General features: G+C 48.0%; 1 protein-coding gene across 1 annotated transcript in view; it reads right to left on the bottom strand.

The window, feature by feature from the left end:
* EFCAB8 (EF-hand calcium binding domain 8) overlaps nt 1-14,835 on the bottom strand; it is a gene marked incomplete at both ends in the record, with an annotated part of 61,502 nt that extends 46,667 nt beyond the window's left edge. Inside the window, 9 exons of the mRNA XM_081949192.1 lie at nt 175-287; nt 1,053-1,137; nt 2,501-2,606; nt 5,344-5,527; nt 6,311-6,414; nt 6,754-6,872; nt 8,145-8,322; nt 10,071-10,134; nt 14,768-14,835. Of these exons, the coding sequence (XP_081805318.1) occupies nt 175-287; nt 1,053-1,137; nt 2,501-2,606; nt 5,344-5,527; nt 6,311-6,414; nt 6,754-6,872; nt 8,145-8,322; nt 10,071-10,134; nt 14,768-14,835 (1,021 nt within the window). The remainder of the gene's footprint in view (nt 1-174; nt 288-1,052; nt 1,138-2,500; nt 2,607-5,343; nt 5,528-6,310; nt 6,415-6,753; nt 6,873-8,144; nt 8,323-10,070; nt 10,135-14,767) is intronic.
* Between the last annotated feature and the right edge of the window lie 9,088 nt (nt 14,836-23,923).

The raw sequence follows: 23,923 nt of genomic DNA, 5'->3' as shown, positions 1-23,923 counted from the left end.
CAAACTTGGAAACTTTAAGACTTGCGGACTTCAACTTCCAGAATTCCCCAGCCAGCAGCTGGCTGGGGAATTCTGGGAGTTGAAGTCCGCAAGTCTTAAAGTTCCCAAGTTTGGACACCCCTGACATAACCGATAGTGGGGGGGGGGGATTTAAAATTTCACCCCTGGTCTCACCTATGTAGCTACGGACGTTGAAGAGGCCGTTGGTGACCACATCCGTGGAGGTGAAAATCAGGACGTTGCCCTTCAGGTCTCCCACGCAGAAAACCCCTTTGCACCCATCTGTCCTAGTTCAAAAAGGAAGGAAGGAGAAAGATGCCGCCATGGGCACCGAGCCTGGCAAGGCATGAGGGAGACTGGCCGCTGGTTGGCAGCCTCCAGAAGGTCTATGGTGGCCTTGGTGGCCTCCGTGCTCGGACATTGCCTTGAAGATGTTTCATTACCAAACTAGGTACTGTCATCAGTGCTAGTAAGGAGTTGGAGGGAGGGGGGGAGGGGCAGGGGGGGAGGAGGAGGAGGAAGAAGAGGAGGAAGACTGTGGAGTCCTTGGTGCTCTCTGAGATTGGTTGCTTTCTCACAGACATTTCCTGACCCAGCTTGGAAACGCCATCAGTGCTAGAAAGGAGGGGAGTTTGTGGAGAGGAGGAGGAGGAGGAGGAGGAGGAGGAGGAGGAGGAGGAGGGGGGGGGGAGAGGAGGAGAACTGTGGCATCCTTGGTGTCCTGAGCTAGGACAGTTCCTTGAAGATGTTTCATTACCAAACTAGGTACTGTCATCAGTTCTAGTAAGGAGTGGGAGAGGAGGAGGAGGAGGAGCAGGAGGAGGAGGAGGAAGACTTTGGGGTCCTTGGGGGGTCTCTGAACTTGGTTGTTTTCTTGCAGACGTTTCCTGACCCAACTAGGGGACATTATCAGTGGGAGATCTTCAACCACAATTGGGGAATCATGGAGTTGAAAGGGACCTCAGAGAACAACTAGTCCAGGCTACCAACGATGGCTTGCCTTGTCACCGTGGGTGAGACCAGCCCCCCCACCCCCCACCCGCAGGACCTACCAGTAGTCCATGGCGGTGGCACATCCGTCGAGATCGACCAAGGAGAAGAGGCGGTCGCACTTGCTGCCTCCAATGTCAAAGAACTCTGGGGAAAAGAGAGAAGACAGCTGTGGCAACTTCACACTTGTCAACGGAACACACCCGAGAGAGAGAGAGAGAGAGAGAGAGAGAGAGAGAGAGAGAGAGAGAGAGAGATGGGTGAGTGGATGTAGAGAGAGAGAGAGGGGGGTGTAGGGAGAGAGGGAGGAGAAGGGGAAAGGAAAGGAAAAATATAAAAGAAGGAAGGGAGGGAGGAGAAATATAAAAGAGGGAAGGGAAGGAAAAGAAAAATATAAAAAAGGAAGGAAGGAAGGAAAAAAATAGGAAGGAAGGAAGGAAGGGAGGGAGGGAGGGAGGGAGGGAGGGGAAAGGAAGGAAGGAAGGAAGGAAGGAAGGAAGGAAGGAAGGAAGGAAGGAAGGAAGGAAGGAAGGAAAGAGGCAATATGGGGAAGCTCCTTAGAGGGAGATCCTACCTAAAACTAAGGAGAAATTTCATAACAGTGAGAAAAAGTCAACCAATTGAACGACTTCCCTCCAGATGTTGTGGAAGCTACATCACTGGAGGTTTTCAAAAGTAGACCAGGCAACCTTTTGACCCGGATGGTATAAAGACTCCTGCCTCGGGCAGGGGGTTGGACTAGAAGACCTCCAAGGTCCCTTCCAGCTTCCTGGTTTATGCCAGACCTAACCCATCCTTCCCACAAGATGGAGGAGGGAGCTGCATTCCTCTTCTCTGGAATTAGCAATTAAAGGACAAAAGACTCTCTCACTTCCACTGGACTCCTCTGACTTGGGAAAGGGCTCTTAAGAGGCTACCTCCCCCTCCTCCTCCTCCTCCTCCTCCTCCTCCTCCCCCTATAGCCCCCCAGCCCTCCCCACTGGGAGAAGGACTTTTGCTTTGGGGCCAATATTTTCCCCCTTCCTAAGCCTTCCTTCATGGGGCGAAGCCATCCACAAAAGGCCCCCAGCAGGATATGAGAAACCTAAAATTGTGAAATTGCAAGAAAGGACAGGAAGTTAAAAACCCATCCCTCTCCTAGAAGAATGAAATATCCTGGGGAACGTTGAAAAAGGCAGAATATTATCATTTCCCTGGATCAGACATGGAGAAATGTGTTTTGAGGCAGGAAACTCCCTCTTAACGGCCCCCACCTTCCACAAACAATGGTCCATTACACGGGGGTCCAACTTTGGCACCTTTAAGGCTTGTGGACTTCAACTCCCCTCCAACCACGCTGGCTGAGGAATTCTGCGAATGGAAGTCCATAAGTCTTGAAGTTGCCAAGGTTGGACGCCCTTGGTCTATTAGAAGGAATGCCACCCTTCTTCCAAGGGAGAGCTGGGTACCTTTAGCACCTGGGCACACCCAAGAGACCCAAATCGAGCACCCAGCGTGGCAATTAGCTTACCAATATCCTGGTCTGTGGTGGAAACCGCCAAAAGGTTAAGGTTGGGCAGGCATAACATGTCAATCACCCAGAGCTTCAAGCTGTGGCGTCGCTTAGTCTGGTCCAGCTATGGGGAGGAAGGAGAGGATAGTGTTGGAAGTTAAAACCCGCCCCTCTCCTAGAGAAAAATGAAATACATTAGGAAATGTTTTTAAAAGGCAGAATATTTCCCCTAAAAAGGAGAAGTAGAAACGCATATATATGTAATAATAATAGAAAGCTATACTTAATGTTTTGAAAAAATCTCTTTTTCTTTTTTCTCTTTCTATATATGTTAAGCTTTTACTATGAAACAGACTATTTACTTATACGATATAAGAATAGTAATGTATTTAATGTATAAGAGTGAGATGATTTAAATTGTTAGGTATGATTGTAGCTGGTGACTATTTTATAATATAAAATGAAATAACGATGATATAATGAATAATGGATATAAATACAGATTGAAATACCACATGGATTGACAATTAATAATGGAAAACTATATTTGGAGTTGTGGATGACCGGAAATTCTATGGTTAACGGAAAGTAGAAATGTGTAATATGAATTAATGGGAATTCTTTGACTTAATCCCTATTCTTATCTCTTAGAGATTGGTGATACAATTTTATAAAGACTTATTGTTACGTAGTAGATAATTATGGATGTAAGGAAACAAGGGTTGTCACAAATGAAAGAATATTAATGGTAATGCTCGATGAAATATTTAATTATGTTTAATGGATAATCAGTGACTTTATTCTTAATTGTAAAAACCGTTGCACAAAAACTTGTAACCAAACGACATGCTTGATGAAATTGTGTTTTTTCTTTTTCCTCCTTGCTCTTGTTCTGTATGTGTTGTTTTGTCTTTTTTAAAGAAAAAATAAAATAAAATTTATAATAATAAAAAAAAAGAAACGCAAGAGAGGCAGAAACTTAGCTGCCCCCATCTTTGTCAATGGGCCATTAAAAGGCCTGCGGCCATCTATTCCACATAACAAAGATCCCCCCTTCAGCTCCAGGGTGATGATGGGATTAAGGCATGGGCCTCAGGACATGATAGTATTGACCCTTTACTCATCTCACCACAGGGCAACTGGGAAGATTACGTCATCACCCAGCAAGTCAAGCACGCCTGGGAGGCAGCCTACAGCAGAGGTCCCCAAACTGGGCAACTTTAAGACTTGTGGACTTCAACTCCCAGAATTCTCCAGAGTTGAAGTCCACAAGTCTTCAAGTTGCCAAGTCTGAAGACCCCTCACCTGCACCGCCCCCTGGGAGTCTGACCACCAATCAGAATGCATTTCTTACACAGGAATGGGAAGATCTGGGGTGGGGTCCAGAGAAGGCATAAAACCAGGGACTTTCAGCATCTCTAATAACCAAAGGCCAACATGGATTTGTCAAAAACAGATCATGCCAGACTAATCTTATTGCATTCTTTGACAAAGTTGACAAAATTAGTGGACCAGAGGAATGCCGTTGATATAGTTTACTTGGACTTCACTAAGGCTTTTGATAAGGTAGACCATAACCTACTACTAGATAAAGTAGAAGAATGTGGGTTGGACAGCATCACCACCAGATGGATTCGTAACTGGCTGACGAACCGCACTCAACGTGTAGTTCTCAATGGAACTGCATCTACATGGAGGGAAGTATGCAGTGGAGTACCCCAAGGCTCTGTTTTAGGCCCAGGACTCTTCAACATCTTCATCAATGATTTGGATGAGGGAATAAATGGGGAACTCATAAAATCTGCAGATGACACCGAGCTGGCAGGAATAGCCAACACTCCAGAAGATAGGCTTAAGATATAGAAGGATCTTGACAAACTTGAACATTGGGCACTAATGGAGAATAACTGGTGGAGAATATCCATAGACATTCATCACTGGAGGTTTTTAAGAAGAGATTGGACAAGTATTTATCCAAAATGATATAGGGTCTCCTGCTCGGGCAGGGGGTTGGACTAGAAGACCTCCAAGGTCCCTTCCAACTCTGCTATTCTATTCTATTCTATTCCCTTTTTCTGCTCAGGAGCTGAAACCATGGGATCCTGTCCATCATTAAAACCATCTTTCCAAGCAGCCTCCATGTTTCCAGTGTCTTTTTCCCCACTTGGAGCTGAACCCAGGAGGACGTTTCTCCCAACCACAGAACAGAGAATGACAGAGTTGGAAGGGACCTTGGAGGTCTTCTAGTCCAACCCCCTGCCCGAGCAGGAGACCCTATATCATTTTGGACAAATGCTTGTTCAATGCTCTTCTTTAAAACCTCCGGTGAGGAATGTCTGTGGAGATTCTCCATTATCCACATCATGGTTGTCCCAAAGGACGATCTGTTTACATGTTCCCAAAAGCCCCCGAAGGCAGGAGAAGAAGCAACGGATGGAAACTCATCAAGGAGAGAAGCAACCTGGAATTGATGAGAAACTTCCTAACGGATTCCTAAGGATTTATACAGCCATCTGAAAGGAATATAAATCCTTCCATTCCCCACCCTCCAGTCAGAGCTGAAGAAGCTTCTTGGATGAGAAGCGAAACGTCTTCCAAGAAAAAAACCAGAAAGTCCAGGTGCCTCTTGAAAAAAAGCACCCTTGGGACTCCAGGGATGGAGCAAGCACAACTTCCAGTTGCAAGCAGTTCCACTGGTTAATTGTCCTCACTGTCAGGAAATTTATCCTTAAGTCTAGGCTGCTTCTCTCCTTGGTTGGTGTCCATCCATAAATGCCAAGGGATACCAAGGGGGGCTTCCTAAGGGGATTCTGGACACCCCCACCCACCCACCCTCCCACTTAAGAAACCGAGTCACCTACATATACCGTCCGGAGCATCTTAAAGGCGTCGGTCCAGTAATGGAGGATGCCGTCTCTGCTCACGGTCAGGAATCGTCCCGAGGGAGGCCGGCTGCTACTTTTCCATGATTTGTCCCTGTGGTCCATGATGCCCCGGGCCTGGCTCGGGAAGAACTGGATCCGGACAATGTCCTCCGAGTGGGACCTGCAGGAAGGATGGTGAGGAAAGCAAGTGGGGGGGGCAGCCCCATAAGTGGGGAGTCTCTTGGGATCTTTTTCAATTGGTGTCGCAGAGTGCCAGGTTGGGGGGGGGGGGAGGAAGAGGCAGCTAGATGAAGATTCCCACGTTGCTAATAAGGTGGGAAAGGGGGAGGAGGAGGAAGCAGAAGGAGGAGGAGGAGGAGGAGGAGGAGGAGGAGAGGAAGAGGGGGGGAGGAGGAGCACTGTGTGGTCCTTGGGGCTGTCTGATCTTGGTGGCTTTCTTGCAGATGTTTCATAACCCAGCTAGGGAATACCATCAGTGGTGGAAGGAACTGAGGGAGGAGTGGGGGGGAGAAGGAGGAGGAGGAGAGGGAGGGGGAGGGCGAAGAGGAAGAAGAGAAGGAGGAAGAGGAAGAGGAAGAAGAGGAGGAGGAGGAGGAAGAGGAAGAAGAGGAAGAAGAAGAAGGGGGAGGAGGAGGGGGAGGAGAATAGGAAGAAGAAGGAGAAGGAGAAGGAGGAGGAGGAGGAGGAGGAGGAGGAGGAGGAGGAGGAGGAGGAGGAGAATAGGAAGAAGAAGGAGAAGGAGAAGGAGAAGGAGAAGGAGAAGGAGAAGGAGAAGGAGAAGAAGAAGAAGAAGAAGAAGAAGAAGAAGAAGAAGAAGAAGAAGAAGAAGAAGAAGAAGAAGAAGAAGAAGAAGAAGAAGAAGAAGAAGAAGAAGAAGAAGAAGAAGAAGAAGAAAGAGGTAGTGGTAGTGGTTTAGGGAGGTAACCCTCCAGGCTTCCCTTACACGGAGATGCTTTTCATGTTTGTCTGGAACTCTGGAAGCCACTTGCTCTTCAGCATGTCGTCCTTCCCACGATATTCCCGGAGCATGTAATTCAGGTACTCCTCCTGCAAGGAGATGCTCCCTCTAGTTAGGCCACCTCTGCTCCAGGTGCTTGGGGAGGCGTAACTCAAAAGTAACTGACTGGAAAAAAGAGCCCTCAAGCCACCATCCAAGCCCGGGGAGATGGGCCTGAGAAACGGGAGGGAAGGGATGAAGGATGGAACCAAGAAACAATGGAGAAAGCAAGATGAGGGGCTTTGTAGTCCAACACACCTGGTGCGTCTCCCTTTGGAGGAGACAGTGGCAACCTACTGGGATGGTCCATCCCTCTTTATTAGAAGCCCCTTTGGAAGGGCTGGAGAAAAGTGGGGAGGGGGCTTTGTAGTCAAAAGAAGGCCCCCTACCCAGTCCACAGAGCCATCACAGTTGGCGTCCACCTTCATGAAAATGACGTCCACGTCTTCATCAGAAAGTTCTCCCAGGATCTTCTTGATCGCTTTCCGGAATCGTTCCATGTTAAGACCTAACAAGAACCAAAAAGAGAAGCCATTTGTGGTGAGACCTTCTCCCAGGCCCTGGAGACCCCAAGAATGGAGGGTTTTTATCTTGGAGTTTCCAGGACTGGGAGAAGATCTCAAGTGGTTACAAGTCTCTAGAGATTCTCCGTCATCATCCAGATCCTGGTTGCCCCAAAGGTGCTTTTTTTCAAGAGGCCACTGGACTTTCTGGCTTTTTCTTTGAAGACGTTTTGCTTCTCATCTGAGAAGCTTCTTCAGCTCTGACTGGATGGTGAGGAATGGAAGGATTTATATTCCTTGCAGACAGCTGGTCATTTGCATCCTTTTAGAGGGTCCCTGAGGCCACTTGGAGGTTTATCTCTGTCCTCAGAGTCACCGAGTGGTGCAAAAGTTTCCTGTAGTCTGTGATTTTTCCCTCTGGAAATCCGTTCCTACTCCCACCCCGTTCCAAGGGTCTTCATCCCAAATTGTACAGCTGAAAGTCTATAGAAATTCTCAGTCATCCACGGCTGTGCCAAAGGTGCTTCTCCTGGAGGCAACTGGACTTCCTGCTTTTTCTTTGAAGATCACCCTGTGGATGGTCTGGGAGTAGGAACAGATTTCCAGAAAAATTGCAGACTACAGGAACCAGGAGAGTTACTCAGGTGACCCTGAGGACACAGGTAAACCTCCAAGTGGCCTCAATGACCCTCTGAAGGTAAAGGTTCTCCTTGCAAATGTGTACTAGTCATTCCTGAGTCTAGTGGGCGGTGCTCATTTCCATTTCAAAGCCAAAGAGCCAGCGCTGTCCGAAGACGTCTCCGTGGTCATGTGGCCGGCATGACTCAATGCCAAAGGCGCACGGAACGCTGTTCACACCAAAGGTGGTCTCTATTTTTCTATTTGCATTTTTTACGTGCTTTCGGACTGCTAGGTTGGCAGAAGCTGGGACAAGTAATGGGAGCTCACTCTGTTATGCGATGCTAGGGATTCGAACCTCCGAACAGCCAACCTTTCTGATCGACAAGCTCAGCATCTTAGCCCCTGAGCCACCGCGTCCGTCAACCACCCTCCAAAAGAATGCAAAGGACCAGCTGCCTGCAAGGAGTATCCGTCCTTCCCTTCCCCACCATCCAGTCAGAGCTGAAGAAGCTCCTTGGATGAGAAGCGAAACGTCTTCAAAAGAAAAAAAGAAAGGAAATCCTCTTAGGGAAAAAAGCACCCTTGGGATCTCAAGAGCTTGGGGCTCTCTTCAGAGCCCAGGGCGAGTCCCGCTCTTTCCGCCCACCAGGCCTCACCTTCCCCATCCACATCTGCTTCCCGGAAGGTCCGCTCCAGTTTTTGCAAGTGGTCGTAGTTGATCTGTTCTTCCAGCTGTTTGCAGCGGCCTTCATCATAGACCTCCGAAAACTTCATCAGCTGCCGGTGGGAGGAGCAGAGGCGCCCGGCTTTGCTCAGGATGCCCGGAAGCCTCATCTGGGAGAAGGGCCAGAACATCCCTTGTCCTTGGGCTCGTCCTCCACTTACGTCCACAATTGAACCCAAAAGGACTGCCGCTAAGCGAGAAATTGGTCAACTGCCCACTTGACAAACTTCCTTGGCGGAGTTGTGAATTGTTGCAGTGTTTAAATTAGGGAAGCGGTTGTTAAGTGAATCTGACTTACCCCCATGACCTGGCTGGTCACAAAAGCAGAACCAGTGATCCTGTGTCATTGCAACCGTCATAAATATGAGTCTGTTAGTGACATGGTCGTTAAGTGAATCTGGCTTACCCCCATGACTTGGCTCGTCAGAAGGTCACCAAAGGGATCATATGACCCCCCCCCAGACATTGCAGCCGTCATAACTATGAGTCAGTTGCCAAGGGTCTGAATTTTTTATCATGTGGCCATGGGGAGTGCTGCAGCGGTCGTAGGTGTGAAAAATGGTCATAAGTCCCTTTTTCCAGGGCGGTTGTAACTTTGGATGGTCACTAAGTGAACTGTCGTAAGTCGAAGACTACCTGGACAGGATGTTTCCTAATTACAACCACAATTTACGCGCAAAGGTTTGGCTGCCAAAGAAGGCCGTTAAGTGAGTCACACACAGTTTTACAGCCTTCTTGGCCAAGGTTGTTGAGCGAATCTCTGCCGTTGTTAAGTGAATCATGAGGTCATTGAGCAAATCTGGCTTCTCCAATGTCTTTGCTTGTCAGACGCCAGAAGGGAAGGTTGCAAACGGCCTTTATGTGACTTCGGGACTCTGCAACCATCATAAACGCAGGTAGTCCTTGAAGTACAACGATTCATTTAGTGACTGAAGTTACAGCAGCACTAAGAAAAAGTAATTTATGACCCTTTTCACATTTACGACCATCACATGATCAAAATTCAGAGGCTTGGCAACTGGCATGTACTTATGACAGTTGCAGTGGTTGCACGATCCTGTTTTGTGACCTCCTGACAAGCCAAGTCCATGGGGGGGGGAGCCAGATTCACTTAACAACCATGTTACTCACTTAACCACTGCAAGGATTCGCTTAACAACGGTGGCACAAAGGATCGTAAAATGGGGAAAAACTCATGTAACAACTGTCTCGCTTAGCAATGAAAATGTTGGGCCCCGTTGTGGTTTTAAGTTGAGGACTATTGTATATCTGAACAGAATGAAGAATGCAGGCAGTCCTCGACGGTTCGTTTAGTGACCGTTTGAAGTCACAACGGCAATGAAAAAGGGGACTGGTGGTTATTTTTCACACTTACGACCGTTGCACTTACGACTGTGGTCACATGATCTGCATTCAGACGCTTGGCAACGGACTCATATTTATGACGGTCGCAGCGTCCGTGGGGGGTGACGTGGTCCCCTTTTATGACCTTCTGACAAGCCAAGTCCGTCGGGAAGCGGAATTCACTCAACAACCATGTTGCTAGCTTATCATCTGCAGGGATTCACTTAACAACGGTGGCAAGTAAAGTCGCAAAATGGGTAAAACAAAGGTCGCACTTCACCACACAGAAATTCTGGGCTCCGTTGTGGTCGTAACTCGAGGACTACCGGTGGTCTTTAAAGAAAATGCAGGCTACGTTTGGGAGGAGGGTCCCAGACCAACCCAGCCACTTGGAGCAAAGCTGGAGGAGGAGAAGAGGAGCAACACCCGAGGAGATGACCACTAGGCCCCCTGCGGCCCTTTTCCGGGAGCTCCTTGGGACACGCAGAGGTGGGAGGGGGAAGCAGGTACTCACTGCAGAGGGTGGAGCCTGTGTTCCTTGTTTAAAGACCAAATCTGCGTCAGAATCCATGTCTCCCCTGTGAAAAGAGAGACAAGCCAAGATCATCATCAGTCTTCCAATATCTCAGGGGTTGCCCCAAAGAAGAGGGAGTCAAGCTATTCTCCAAGGCACCTGAGGGCAGGACAAGAAGCAATGGGTGGAAACTAATCAAGGAGAGAAGCAACCTAGAATTGAGGAGGAATTAAAGAGAAATCTCCTGACAGTTAGAACAATTAATCAGTGGAACAGCTCAACACCAGAAGTTGTGAATGCCCAACACTGGAAGTCTTTAAGAAGAGATTGGACAACCATTTGTCTGAAGTGGTGAAGAGTTTCCTGCCTGAGCAGGGGGTTGGACTAGAAGACCTCCAAGGTCCCCTCCAACTCTGCTATTCTATAATGCTATAGCTGTAAGACCATCAATGCTAGCCTGGGACCAGCAGAGCCCAGGTGAGAATCCAGATGCAGGATTCAGTCCAGGACTGGGGGGGAAAGGAGAGGAGGAGTTGTAGCTCAGGTTGAACTCTCAGCTCCTGGGTTCTTCCCTTGCAGGTGGCTCAAATCATCAGTCTAGAAATGAGTGGGGTTTGTAGGGGGGAGGAGGAGGAGGATGGGGTGCCTGGTCCTCTCTGAGCTTGGTTGTTTGCTTGCAGACATTTCATGACCCAGCTAGGCAACGTCATCAGTGCTAGAAGGGAGTAGTGTTTGCAGGGAGGAAGAGCAGGAGGTTGGGGTCTCAAATGCTTTCTGGGAACATCTTCAGTGATAGAAGAGAATTGGGTTGAGGAGGAGGAAGAGGAGGAGGAGGAGGAGGAGGAGGAGGAGGAGGAGGAGGACTGTGGGGTCCTTGGTGCTTTCTGAGCTTGGTTGCTTTCTTGCAGACATTTCATGACCCAGCTAGGCAACATCATCAGTGCTAGAAGGGAATGGTGCTTGCATTGAGGAAAGGAGGGGGAGGAGGGGGCGGGGGAGAACTGTGGGGGTCTTTGGTCCCTTCTGAGCTTGGTTGTTTTCTTACAAATGTTTCCAGATGTGACCAACTAGGGAACATCTTCAATGCTAGAAGTGGGGGTGGAGGAAGAGGAGGAGAACTGTGGGGTCCTTGTTGCTCTCGGAGTTTGGTTGTTCTCTTGTGTATGTTTCACGACCCAACTAGGAGACCTCAGTGCTAGTGTTAGTAGTGGTGACTAGCACTGGTGATGTCTGCAAGAAAGCCACCAAGCACCAAGGAGCCCTCAAGATACCAATGGCTTATCCTTGTATGCTCCCGCTATTCGTGGGTGGCATAGAGTGGACCTCCACGCAAGATCCTTTGGAAGGTCCATCTCCAGTCAAGGTCAATCCTGAAGATGATTAGAAGGGGCTGAATGCATGAATGAATGTAACACAATCCCGAGCAGTTTCTCAACCTTAGCAACATATGTGGACTTGCGGACATGGCGGGCTGTGGAATTCTGGGGATTTTGTTTTAATTTTTAAAAAGTTTTTTATTAGAGTAACATTAAAAACATTGGACATAGTGCGACATTTCTTCATAAACATTTCCATATAGTTTTTGGATCTCACAACAATTACATTTTACAGTATCTCTATTACGTAGTTGTATGTAGTTGGTCAGATTACCTGTCCGTTGATCCCTTCTTTTATATAATTACTAACCATACAAATATATATCCGATTCCTGTCACACATTCTTTTTTTTTCTTTTTTTTTATTAAAAAAGTTTTATACAAACAAATTTTCCCCTTTTTTTTTACCCCCCCCACCACCATATAATGTAAATCACATACAAATACTGTACCCCCTCCCCTTGTCTTAAAATAGGTTTCTCATTCAAATATTGTGCCCCCTCACCTCCCAACAATCATAGTATAAGATTCTTTTAAAGTAACAATAGCCCAATAACCCCATCATCTAAATTAATTAAACATATATAAATCATAATATAGGTTTCTCTTAAAGTAGCAATATCTCATTAATCCCATCTTCTAAATTTATTATGCATATATATTTCCCCACCCTCCACCCTAACCCTCCCCCACCTCCCACTCAAAGCCCCCCCCCCCCTGACTTCCTCTATACACCACTCTAACAATTCCAAGGATCCCATATATTATTTACTCTGATCATCTGTCAATCTGAACATTCTTACCTAAGGGCTACATAGTACTTCCTAGTCTGATATTTATTCTGTATATAATCAATCCATTTTACCCATTCCTGTGTATAATTCTCCTGCTTCTGAGCTTTTAAGAAAGCTGAGATTTTTGCCATTTCGGCAAACCCCGCCACTTTCTGAATCCATTGATCAATTGTTGGTAAAAAATCTTTTTTCCAATGTTGCGCAATCAACAACCTAGCTGCTGTAACCATATACAAAACCAATTTTGTTTCCCCTTTAGTAAAATCCTTAGTTATACCCAGTAAAAACATTTGCGGAATAAATTGTATTCTTTTTTTCAGTACATTTTGCATGACCCACCATATTTTTATCCCAAAAGCTTTAACCTTATTGCAAGTCCACCATACATGAAAAAAGGTAGCATCTAGACACCCGCATCTCCAACATTTTGGTTGAACATTTGGGTACATACATGATAATTTTTTAGGATCTAAATACCATTCTTAATACCCTATTTTCCAATTCTTAGCTTGTCTGTGTTTTTCTGTCCCGGCCTTTTTCTCTCCTTTCTAACCACTGGTACCATTTGTCCCAGATTTTGTGATATTCCGTCTCCCCCTCGTCTCTGAGCTCTAGAGTCAGCCTGTCCATCTCTGGGCACACCAGTATCTTATTTATTATTTCTTGTTCCGAGGGAGTCTCCTTATTTTTCCATTTTTGTGCAACAAACTATTCTCGCCACTGCTAAAGAATGCAGCATTAAATATAGTCCACCTTTGCCATATTTTTCTTTTATGATCCCTAGTAGAAATAATTCTGGCCTTAACCCCATCCTTTGATTTAGCATCTCTTCCAACTACTTTCTTATCTGGTGCCAAAAAGCCCGAGCTTTTGAGCACTCCCACCACATATGGTAGAAGGTCCCTAGTGCAGCATTACATTTCCAACATCGTGGCGATAAGTTTTTGTTAATTTTAGCTAATCTTGTGGGTGGGATGTGCCACCTGTAGAACATCTTGCATTTCCTTATATGAGGTGGCTTAAGTTAACTTTCTGTTTCTTTCCCATACGTCTTGCCAATTGTCCAAATCTATGCTGAAACCAAAGTTCCCACTCCATGCTAACATGGTTTCCTTTACCTGGAACTCTGGGAATTGATGTTCACCCATCTTCAAGTCACCAAAGTTGAGAAACACTGCTCTATAATCCTGGTTGGATGCCCTAGAATCCCTAAGCTGTCCAACACTCATGTCAGCCTTTCACACAACGTATTGTGTGAATGTAACCAAAGAATATTAATCTCACATCTTCAGGTATTGTGGTTGGCCGACCATATAAGCCTAGTGTGTTGTTCAAGCCAACTGCAATGTGTGGAAGAAGCTGTGATTGAAGAAATCTTTGAATTAACTCAACATTAACCATGGATGACAAGCAGAGAGAGGGAAATCATCTACTCCTTTTAACAGGTGGGACTTAGTGGTCTTCTAGTCCAACCCTCTGCTCAAGCAGGAGACCCTCTACATTTCAGACAAATGTTTGTCCGGTCTCTTCTTTAAAACCTCCAGTGATGGAGCACTTACAACTTCTGGAGGCAAGTTGTCCCGCTGGTTAATTGTCCTCTCTGTCAGGAAGTTTCTCCTGAGTTCTAGGTTGCTTCTCTCCTTGATTAGTTTCCATCCATTGCTTCTTCTCCTGCCTTCAGATGGTTTGAGGAATCGGTAGACAAACCCTCCCCCCCCCCCCCGGTTCTTTGTTCCAGATCATGTCACCCCTGGTCCTTCTCTCCACTAGACTAGCCATGCCCAGTTCTTGCAACCATTCCTTGTATGTTTTAGCCTCCAGCTTTCTGGCTCTTCTCTGCATTCTTTCTAGACCAGAATTCAATACAATACAATACAATACAATACAATAGTAGAGTTGGAAGGGACCTTGGAGATCTTCTAGTCCAACCCCCTGCCTAGGCAGGAAACCCTATACCGTTCCAGACAAATGGCTATCCAACATCTTCTTAAAGACTTCCAGTGTTGGAGCATTCACAACTTCTGGAGGCAACTTCTGTTCCACTGATTAATTGTTCTCACTGTCAGGAAGTTTCTCCTCGGTTCTAAGTTGCTTCTCTCCTTGATTAGTTTCCACCCATTACTTCTTGTTCTGCCCTCAGGTGCCTTGGAGAATAGTTTGACTCCCTTTTCTTTGTGGAAACCCTTGAGATATTGGGAGACTGCTATCATGTCTTCTTTCTCTTAAGCTAGACATGCCCAGTTCCTGCAACCGTTCTTCATATGTTTTAGCCTCCAGTCCCCTAATCCTCTTTCTTGCTCTTCTCTGCACTCTTTTTAGAGTCTCCACATCTTTTTTACATCGTGGCGACCAGAACTGAATGCAGGATTCCAAGTGTGGCCTTACCAAGGCATTGGTAATTCTGAGAGTTGAAGTCCACAAGTCTTAAAGTGGCCAAGTTTGAAGACCTCTGGTCTAGACTCTCAACATCCTTTCATTTGCTGTCTCTGGTAGAAGAACATCTCACCTCCCAGAAAGCGCCACTCACCATGTGACCGAGGCATAGAGACTCAGCTTTCCTGCAGTGCTGACTTGAGATTCATTCCCCGAACTCATGGTAGAGGTTGCGGTCCTCCCAAGCGAAGGGGTAAAGTTTCGAATGTAGGACTCCTGTTGCATGCTGAGGTGCCGATTCAGGAGATCCAACCTGAACCTCCTCCACTTCTTGGCTCCCCACAAACTCAACTGTGATGTCAAACTTTGGAACTGTGATCTCACTTCCCAGAACATCTGGAGTTCCTGCTCAGCTGGGCTGATCTAGGAGGTCCCCTTCCCTACTCAGGTTTTCTAGTCATGGTGAAGTCTTTCGCGCGTGTCATCATCCAAACTCTTGGGACAGTGAGCATCTTCTCATCTCCTTTGGGAAACCAACCTGAACACCGCTCCAAAGACTGATGGCCCCCGTGTCAGGCCTGCAGCCATCTTTTCTTTTGGGTCTCAGGCCTGCCACCCTTTCTATTCTTCTACTATGCATTTTCTATGGTGGGGAAATGGGAGGGGGGATTGTAAGGAGTTAGATGATAGGTAGCCATAACAACATTCTTTCTAGAAAGCCAAGGTCATCCTTTGTCTTTGAACCTCTGCACCTGACCGGAACTCGATGGGTGGAAGCTGCCAGCATGGCAGTGGGAGATTGGACCATGGGATGGACTGGTGGGTGTGGGGGCAAAATCTTGAACTTTCAACTGGGTGGGGAAAACGGGAAGCTTTCAGATTCGGGTTTTCCCAGATGTGCCAACATGACCCTCTTCATAAATGGGAACTTTAAGCAACACTTTGCCTTGGACTCTGATTTAATTTTGGATGCTATTTGGAGCCCTGACAATTAGTTCACAACGCACACCTCCTCCACATCCTACATTGCAAGCCAACACTAACCAAGGATCCGTATCCCAGGTCTATCAGTCCTACCAATGCTTGCCAAGATGAGATGGATCTCAGACCTTGGCAGAAAGCAAGGAAAGGACCCTCAAAACATGGAGGTATGGAGCTCCATGAAGTGGTTTCCCATCTCTAGATCCCCCAATCCTTTCACCTCTTATGAGTTGGGCATACTCTTGGGTTGAACAAATAAAAATGGCTAATTCGGGAGGAGTGAGAAGAAGCATGTAGGGCCATCATGTCCCAAAGGTGCTTTTTTCAAGAGGCAACTGGACTGTCCGGGTTTTTTTAGAAGACGTTTTGCTTCTCATCCAAGAAGCTTCTTCTGCTCTGAGTGGTTGGTGGTGAAATGGAAGGATTGATACTCCTTGCAGACAGCTGGTCATTTGCATCCTTTTGGAGAGTCTTTGAGGCCTCTTGGAGGTTTGCCTGTGTCCTCAGGGTCACCTCAGTGGTGCAAATGGGTGTGGGGCCTTCTTCAGATCTGCACATGACTCAATGGCATTGTACTGTTTACCCCAAGGACAAAACACCCAGACACAAACCGAGCAACGTGGTACAGGCAGTACAATGCAGTGAGACATGTGCAGATCTGTACATTGGGGGAACAAAACAACCACTTCACAAACGCATGGCGCGACATAGGAGAACAAACCCATCAGGACTAGATTCAGCAGTCCATCTGCATTTCAAAGACAACGGCTGCTCTTTTGAAGACAGCAAAGTCCACATTTTGGGGAGAGAGGACTGCTGGCTTGGAAGAGGGGTCAAAGAGGCCATCTAGGTCCAAATTGAACAGACCCTCTCCTGACAGAGGGGGAGGGGTACCACACCACCCATCTCCAGTCTGCAACACGGTCCTTTCAGTAGTTCCAAGAAGACTCTGCACCCATTTGACCCCGAGGACACAGACAAACCTCCAGGTGGCCTCAAGGACCCTCTAAATGGCTGCAAATGACCAGCTGTCTGCAAGGAGTATCCATCCTTTCCTTCCCCACCATCCAGCCAAGAGCTGAAGAAGCTCCTTGGATGAGAAGCGAAACGTCTTCGAAGATCAAAGCAGAAAGTCCAGTTGCCTCTTGAAAAAAACACCTTTGGGACAACCCTGATCTGGAGGATGGAGAATCTCCCCCTGGGCCTGTAGGGCCATCTTGCCTTTCATTCATTAGGGCCATGAATAACTACCACCATCCCCGTGGTGGCCTCATCTCAGGGCATCAAGCCTTTACTTCATTGTGTCTCACTTTGGAGAACACTTATGTTGTCAAGTGACCCATAATGACCCCATCTGTCCACCTTTCACCAGCTGACCTTCTCCTGTGAATCTCCACCTCTTCTCCTCTGTGTGGCCAGGCCTCCTCGGTGTCGTCGGATCAAGTAACATCTCTGGTAGCTTCCCATTTTTTAGTCTTTTGGCCACCAGGATCTCAGGGTGGCTGGTAGACCCCCCTGCCTCCCCCACCCCCGTCGCGGCCCCGCAGAACTGGCAGCAGATTCGGAGAGTGAGGAGGTTGGGGAGGAACCTGGGCCAGTCCTGGAGTCTGGGGAAGGCTCGGATGAGGGTTCTGTGTTGGAGGCAGAGAGGGGGCCAGAGCCGTATGCCAGTTATCAGCTGCCTTGAGAGTCAGACATCGGTGAGGCAGATGAACAGCTGGAGCCTGTTCCCAGTGTGCGCTTGTGCAGAGCTGCCCGACGAATGGAACAGCTAAAGAACAGAGGTCGACTTGGGAGTAAGGCTACGGGTGGATGATGAATGGCTACTCCCAGAGGAAATAAAAGAGGAGCAAAAGGGGAGAGGAGTTTGCAGGAAACAATTAGTTCGCTTAATTGGTTCATGACTCTCCGAGGCTCCTGGCCAAGTTCTGCAGAGATCGGCCTGGCAGCTCTCCAAGCCAGATAAGGTCTGTGACTGCAAATCCTCCCTTGAAAGACTCTGCTGGATGTGAAGGAGCAGAATTCAGAGTCAATTAATAAAAGGGCTTTTTTGTCAGGACAAGGAGTTCACTTCATGCTCTTGGGAAGCCTGGGTCAGAACAGTGGGGGGAGCCTAGTGTGCACATGCGCAGAGCTGCCAGGAGAAGGGAAGAGTTGAGGAACAAGGGCCGACTCGGGAGTAAAGGCACAGGTGGATGGTGAAGGGCCCCTCCCATAGGGAATAAAGAAGAGCGAAAGTGTAAGTATAATCTTTATTGTCATTGTACTTAAATACAACAAAATTGGAAAGGGGAGTGGAGTTTGCAGGATGCTCTCGATGTGAGGTCCCCTTCCAACTCATTGCTGTGTTTATTGGTCAGAATATGGGACCTCCTTCTCCATCTTGAAACCAATTTCTCCTCTGTCTTTTCACCACGTACAACTTACAACAGTCATCTGGTGACAGCACTGAAAAGAAGATTGACTTACGGCCATTTTTCACACTTACGACCACTGCAGCTTCCCCGTGGTCACACAATCAAACTTCGGAGGCATGGCAACTGGCATGTACTTATGACGGTTGCAACATCCCGGGGCCACGTGAGCCCACCGAGAAGCAAAATTTAGCAAGCGTGTTAATAACTGCATTGCTTCACTTAATAACCATGGCCAGCAAAATGGGGGCAAAATTCACTTGTCTCGCTTAGCAACAGAAATTTTGGGCTCTATTGTGGCTGTTAAGTCGAGGATTACCTGTAGCTCTGCTTGACTTATTTACAAGTTGCTGCCATTGCAAATCTTGATGTTTTTAAATCAGCGATACAGAACCTGGATTATTTGGAGCCCCCTGGGCGACCTCTACAATCGATCTTACTCTAAGATGTAATGGGTTTATTTTTGCCTTATTCAATGTTCTGAGCCAGGCTTCCTTAACAAGCAAGAAGCAAAGTCCAGAAAAACCCCTTTCTTTTTTTCTTTTAAGCTTTTTATTGGTTTTTACAGAATTTTAAGGGAAAAGGTAATAGGTATGGGAAAAAATTTTTGACAGCTACATGGTGCAGAAAATGGTATTCCCCCCAAGTCTCATAACTTTTACAAAATAATAAACAAAATATTATTGCTTAAATAAATCTTGACAGCTTATTTTTACATTATATCTTTCAGTAGTTTCAATCATTTACTTTGTATCTAACAAAAAATTCATTGTATCAACAATTGCAATATTTTTCCAGCTTACTTTTGTGATCTGAGTCTTCTCCCCTCCTCCCCCCCTCCCCGCCTGCCAGCAAAGCCTCGGCCCCTCCCTCCTTCATATTTTGTGTACTGTCCTCTATTTTGTCTAGGAGTGCTTTGTTTTTTTCCATGAAGGCCTCTGCTTCCATAATTGGATTAATTCTAACTCTGCTGCCCTCCCAGAAAATCAACATACCTTCTGGCAATAGCCACCTGAACCAAAATCCCTTATCAAATAGTTTTTTTGCTAAAGAGGAATATTTTTTCCTCTTGTCTCTTACTTTCTTCGGGATCTGTTTCAGGATGGTTATCTCTTTGTCCTTGTATTTTAATGTTTCCCCCCTTTGTACCCCCAGAATCTCATCTCTTGTAGCCTTTCTAAGAAATTTGATGTGAACCTCTCTTGGAACATTGTGCGTTCTAGCATAAGCTGAATTAACTCTATGAACCAAATCAATATCCCACCCGAACTGTTGTTTGTCTTTTTTAATATATTCAGCTAACATTGTTGTCATAATGTCCTTCAAATCTTCATTGTCAGTCTCAATTACGTTTTGAAATCTAAGGAAAAAAGACATCCTTTCAAATTCCATCTTTATCATGTGGTTTTCAAGTTCTAAATTTCCTCTCTGAACCACCTTCACCTCCCCCCTCATCTCAGTTGCCCCCTCCTCCAGAACGTCTATTCTTTGTTTATTTTGTGCAATTTGATTTTGATTTTCTCTGAGTTGTTCATTCATTTCTGTCAATTGTTTTTTCAATTCTTCCTGCCCTTTTAAGATCTTTTGAAGCATCTGGTGAGTTACTGAGTCCCCTTCGGGGGCTTTTGGTTGTAAAAATGAAGTCAGTGACTGTTGTCCAATTGAGCTGGATGTTGAAGATGTTGGAGCGGATCCTGGCTTCCCAGGCGGTGGTTTCTTCGGGGCCATCATAAAAACTCAGAGATATTTATGTCCATACAAGGAAATGGCGACTGTGGAAAAGCACAACCAAGAGAGGCCACGAGACAGGAATAAAGACCTTCTGTATAGTTCAGATCCAATCAATTAAATCATTCCAAATCCAAGATACTATGTGACAAGAGATGCTTCTAGGAGTCACAGAGGTATAAGTACAGTGCCAGCAAGATTTTTCAAAGGAGGAGTCTGATTTCAAAAAGCATGAAGAAAGAGGAAGTGTGCCATCTTGCTCTGCCAGCACCGGAGATCAGGAAGCAACAGATCAAAAGTTTTCAAAGGAGTCAGATCACCACTTTTCTTTCACAATTGCATTAAGAAAGTCATTTTGCCATTGCTTATAAAGAGTGGGATTCTTTTTTAAAACTCTCCCTCTCTCCTCCGAGAGAGAGGAGATAAGTCCAAAGCCGCTTTTCCGAGGGAGGGGTAATCCCCCCCCCTCCAATCACACTTCCCAAAAAGAGATTGAAAGTCTTATGAAAACTGATATTCTTTCATTTAACTATGTCAAAAAGAGAGTTGGGGAGGGTTCCCATCTCACCGCACTTCAGCTGTAGCCTTCAGATTGCCGATCATCCAGCCGCCTCGTAGCAAAGGCTGTCAGAGCTCCGTCGCGCACCCCCTCGCTTCTCGGCTCCTGGGGCAAAGCCGGAGACACCCCCCCGCAGCCGCCGCCGATCCAGGGGACCCCAGCAAGCCGCCCCTAAGGCAGGGCACCCCTACGAGGCACCCTGTGCTCCCCCCAAGCCAAGGGGAGCCCACCAAGAAAGCACAGGGCGGACGCACACATCCGTCACTCTCAGTGACCAGAAGTAAAGTCCAGAAAAACCCCTTTCATTTACACGACTGAGAATTCCTTTCACTCACAGTCGGCCAGGCTTAGCAAACAGCCTTTCCGAGGAATGTTTATCCACACGAACCTTATCTCGTCTGAAGAGCTGCCAGGTAATTAGTTTCCAAAGGCAGGGCAAGGCAACACTTGGCACAGAGTCTCTTGGAGTCACAAACAGAACTTTCCACTCTTGAAACAACTGAAGGAACGAATTGTTTCCTGCAAAAGCCCCCTCCCCATTCGCCCCTCTTTTGTTCCCACCCCTGCTCACAGGCCTAAGGCAGGACTAGAACTCACAGTCTCCTGGTGATTGGCCCAAAGCGACCCAGCTGTCTTACATGCCAAGATGGGACTAGAACTCCCAGTCCCCAGGGATTGGCCCAATCACCCAACTGGCTTTCAGGGCTGAGCTCACCGTCTCCCACTTTCTAACTGGGTGCCTTTGAGAGGGGACCAAAGGGGCTCCGAATCCACCCCAAAGCTGCTGGACCACGCATCCCGATGCGAACTATAACCCCAGGCAGGGCGAAAACACAGCAAACCAAGGGTGACGTGAACAAAACGGACGGAGAACTTGGACGTTACAAGAAAAAGGGCCTGGTGGAGAAATAAAAGTTGGAGCAGCCGCCGATGCCGCCGCTGTCCTCGTTGCAACCATCACTGGCCGCTTTACCACCTCGCAAGCTAGCATCTGCTGCGATTTTGGACAGCTGTCCGTTACCCTTACATATTGTCCCCAACACCGACTATTTTTATGATGGACATAAGCTTCCTGCTACCCCCTTGAACACTGCCGGCTGCCCCGCCCCCTCCATGGACATGTCATCTCCTCGTTCCATCTCCCCATGATGTCATCCCGTTTGGTTGATGCCACACTCTCCTCTATGCTATACTGCGACAGAACTTTACTCCCTCCGGGAACTCCCCCTTTCCCGGGGATGGCCTTCTGGCCTATCAAGACGCTTCCTTAATGACGGATCTTGGGATCCCGAGAGGTGGCATGCGAAGAAGAGACTTCTTAGGGGTTTTTTACAGGGGCTTTTAAACCAAATTTTAAGGGGGGGGTTGATTCGGATGGCTCAGACAGGCTTGGGGGGGGTCTGCCAGGGCACAGGCCAGAGCTAACTAATGGGTGTGGGTTGGGAGGGCTAAGAAGGGTTGGGATTCTGGGGGAGACATTAAGCCATTCCATTGGGGGGTTCACCATCTCTACTGTTTGTGGGAGAGGCAAATATGGTGGGGGCCGAGGGCCAAATGATGTTCGGAGGGCGTGGGTTTGCTGTTTAAGAGCGATCGCGCGTTCCGACCCTCATCACCCTTCTCGCATCCCCGGGTGCTCGGGATTACAGGACCCTGGTCTCCGGCTGGTGTCGCTTAACGCCAGGTCCGTGGTACATAAGGCTCCTCTCATTTACGACCTCATACAAGAGGGTAGAGCGGACCTGGCGTGCATTGCGGAGACCTGGTTGGGCCATGAGCGGGGTGTGCCTCTTAGCGAACTATGCCCACCAGGCTTCCGGGCGTTTCACCAGCCGAGAGCCCAGGGCAGGGGCGGGGGGGCGGTGGTTATTTGGGAAAGTCTCAGACCTCAGGAGGTCACTGTGCCTCAGATAGGCGGGTGTGAGTCCCTTTGTGAAGTGGGGCCTTGGAGCTCAGGTGGGCCTTTTTGTTATGTACCTGTCTCCCTGCTACGTTTCATCGGCCCTGCTACATATATTAGCTGGATTGGGGGTTGATTTCCCCAGGTTTATGGTCCTGGGGGATTTTAATCTGCCTTCCATTTGCGAGACATCCGAGTCAGCTCAGGAGTTCATGGCTTCCATGACAGCTATGGACGTAACTCAGTTAATTCAAGACCCCACCCATAATGGGGGACACACGCTCGACCTGATTTTTGTCTCTGGGCAGTGGATGAATGATCTAGATTTAGGGGATATTTCTATTCAACCCTTGTCATGGTCTGATCATTTCCTCATCAGGCTTGACTTCCATACCGCTACCCCTCGCCGCAGGGAGGTGGAACTGACAAGATGGTTCCGCCCCAGGCACCTGATGGACCCCGAAAGGTTCCTGATGGAGCTTGGGACTTTTCCTGAATCCCTTGCTCACAACCCGATCGAAGCCCAAGTGGGAGCCTGGGATAGGGCTGCCGCTGGGGCCTTGGATCGCGTTGTGCCTTTGCAGCCTCTGACCCGGTGTCGATCCCGGGTGGCTCCCTGGTTTACCGAGGAGCTTCGGGAGATGAAACGCCGGAAAAAACGCCTAGAGAGTGGCTGGAGGGCCAGCCGGTCCGAATCTGATCGAACACTAGTAAGAATTCATATTAAATCCTACTTAGTGGCGATAGAAGTGGCAAAACGACAATATTTTTCCGCTCTTGTCGCGTCCGCAGATAACTGCCCAGCCGCCCTGTTTAGGGTGACCCGCTCCTTACTTAACCAAGGAACTGGGGAAGACCCCTTGCAGGGTAGGGCTGAAGAATTTGTTCAGTATCTGCAGGATAAAATCGCTCAGATCCGGACAGGCTTGGACTCTGACTGGGTAGATTCGGGCGAGCCGACAGGGATGAATCTTGAGGAGACAATCTGGGATGGGTTTGACCCTGTGACCCCCGAAGGCATGGACAGGATTATGGGGAGACTCAGTGCTGCCGCTTGTGTGCTGGACCCGTGTCCCTCTTGGTTAGTTTCGGCTTCCCGGGAGGTGACACGAGGCTGGCTCCAGGCGATTACCAACGCTTCATTGAGAGAGGGGCTCTTTCCCACCGCCTTGAAGGAGGCGGTGGTGAGGCCCCTCCTCAAGAAGCCTTCCCTGGACCCAGCTTCTTTAGACAACTATCGTCCGGCCTCCAACCTTCGCTTTGTAGCGAAGGTTGTCGAGAGTGTGGTAGCACGTCAGCTTTCCCAGTACCTGGATGAAGCTGTCTACCTGGATCCGTTTCAGTCGGGTTTCAGGCCCGGGTACAGCACGAAGACGGCATTGGACGCGTTGGTGGATGATCTCTGGCGGGCCCGGGACAGGGGCTGCTCCTCTGTCCTGGTCCTATTAGACCTCTCGGCGGCTTCCGATACCATCGACCATGGTATCCTACTGTGACGACTCGGGGGGGGGGTGCAGGCCCCTTTTAGGCAGCCTGCACTGGTTGCCGGTTGTTTTCTGGGTGCGATTCAAGGTATTATGACCTTTAAAGCGCTCCATGGCTTAGGCCCAGGGTACCTGCGAGACCACCTACTGCCACCAGTAGCCTCCCACCGTCCAGTACGATCCCACAGAGTTGGCCTCCTCAGGGTGCCGTCGACCAGACAGTGTCGGCTGGTGACCCCCAGGG

Source organism: Natrix helvetica (assembly GCF_964273705.1).
Source record: "Natrix helvetica genome assembly, chromosome: 3".
In the NCBI taxonomy this organism is placed as follows: domain Eukaryota; kingdom Metazoa; phylum Chordata; class Lepidosauria; order Squamata; family Natricidae; genus Natrix; species Natrix helvetica.
Note: the sequence above shows the minus strand (reverse complement) of the source record. Positions and strands in the feature narration are given on the sequence as shown.